General features: G+C 38.1%; 1 protein-coding gene across 11 annotated transcripts in view; it reads right to left on the bottom strand.

The window, feature by feature from the left end:
• Positions 1-475: 475 nt before the first annotated feature.
• PBX3 (PBX homeobox 3) overlaps positions 476-1,632 on the bottom strand; it is a 169,232-nt gene continuing 168,075 nt past the window's right edge. For all 11 annotated transcript variants that reach the window (XM_075015329.1, XM_075015323.1, XM_075015321.1 and 8 more), the window contains one exon: positions 476-1,079. In XM_075015329.1, coding sequence (XP_074871430.1) covers positions 987-1,079 — 93 coding nt within the window. In that variant the 3' untranslated portion in view covers positions 476-986. The remainder of the gene's footprint in view (positions 1,080-1,632) is intronic.

The raw sequence follows: 1,632 nt of genomic DNA, 5'->3' as shown, positions 1-1,632 counted from the left end.
AAAGGGTTAATTACAAGATGCAAAAAGATAAGAAAGAGACAAACTACAGCGTGAATATTGTTCAGAGGTAGTAAGTGAGCACTCTAAGCTACAGAACATCTTGAAATTCTATTGGTTTGTATGAGTTCGCATGAGGTAATAAAGCTGTGTTTTGATTGGTGAGATGTATAAATACTCTTTTGCTACACTATATACAACACTCCATATAATGGTGCCTTCCTTGTTTTTGTTGTTACCAAGAGGACATAGCAAGTCTTGGCAAATCTGTGTGCAGCACCTAGCTCATACCGTAAAACCCCAGATCTTGGCTTCCACAAAAAATAAGCAGCAAGTATCTTCATCTCCTAAAACAATTTATGTCCATTATTGAAATACAGAGAGTAGATGCTGGTGCTCCCAGTTTCCAATCAATTTTATAAAACGAGAAGATCACAACAAAAATGTGACGAATAAGGATTCTTAAACACAGGCATCGTTAACCGAAATAACTGAACAGCAATTTTTATTCCAGCTCAATAAGAGATATGAAAAGGTTAAACACAATCCAAGTTTGTAATTCATTCAAGCTCTCCACGGAAATCTGCAAGAAGTTAAATTTAGGTGAGGTGTTTTTGTGTTGGCTCTTGCTATCAAGGTTAAGCGAATATTGTACTTTTACCCTTAAGGCCAAGGAATTGGCAACTGTTAGACCATCGGTGTTAAAACGGCTGATAATAAATTATGATAAAATAGTTACAGGGCTATGAACAATGCTATGTCTTGGCCTAATTGGATAAAGTGCTTTTTAACATTATGTGTTTTGAGTATAAATACAAATGATTATGATACCTTTTAAAAAACCGATTTACCAAGGTTTCTAATAAGACAAGGTTTTACAGTAAAGCTGTAGGTGGTTGGCTACAAAAAGAATTCCTTTCTTTTTCTCCTGTTACTCTGAATGCACTAATCAAGGCATCTCAGCTCAGAGAAAAAGTGTTGCTAGGAGATTAGTTAGAGGTATCAGAGTGCACACTTCCCGGCCCTTCTGTAGGGGAAGTCACAGAAGATGGAGTAGTTGCGTCCTGCCAGCCTCCATTAGCCTGAAATGGGAAAAACAATTCAATCGATACAATTATGCATATTAATTACATCATACCATAGACAGCAATAGCCTGGCAAAGCTCATGCTCAGGCAACAATGCTCTAGGAAGATCTGTTTCTTAAACTCCCTTTGGCTGCAGGATTTAGGAAAGCAAAGAAACAGAACCGCTCACAACAAGAGATGTTGAACAATGCCCCCTGTAGAGGAAAGGAAATGCCTCAAGCAAAGAGCAAGCTGGGAATTCAGAGCCTTTTGCTGAGGTGAGGTGGTAAGGACAACATTAGGACTTCTGTAAAAAGCATTCAGGCTTTAATGAAGCACTGCAGAGAAGATTTTCCTGATAGCTGAAAACTAAAGCTTCTCCCCCATTTTAGGCCTGAATAATCCATAACTGCTCCAAAAAGGGAAATTTTAACCCAGCTGATCATCACTTCATTTCCAAAAGTTCCAAATTCCTTTTCATGTATGTCAGAACCATTTACTACCCAAGTTCTACTGGGGTAAATTCAGGCCTGAATTTCCTTCCAAATATGATCTCCCAGAGTGAAAAT

This window comes from Carettochelys insculpta, chromosome 21 (assembly GCF_033958435.1).
Source record: "Carettochelys insculpta isolate YL-2023 chromosome 21, ASM3395843v1, whole genome shotgun sequence".
Taxonomy (NCBI): Eukaryota; Metazoa; Chordata; order Testudines; family Carettochelyidae; genus Carettochelys; species Carettochelys insculpta.
This window is presented reverse-complemented; position numbering and strand designations above follow the sequence as displayed.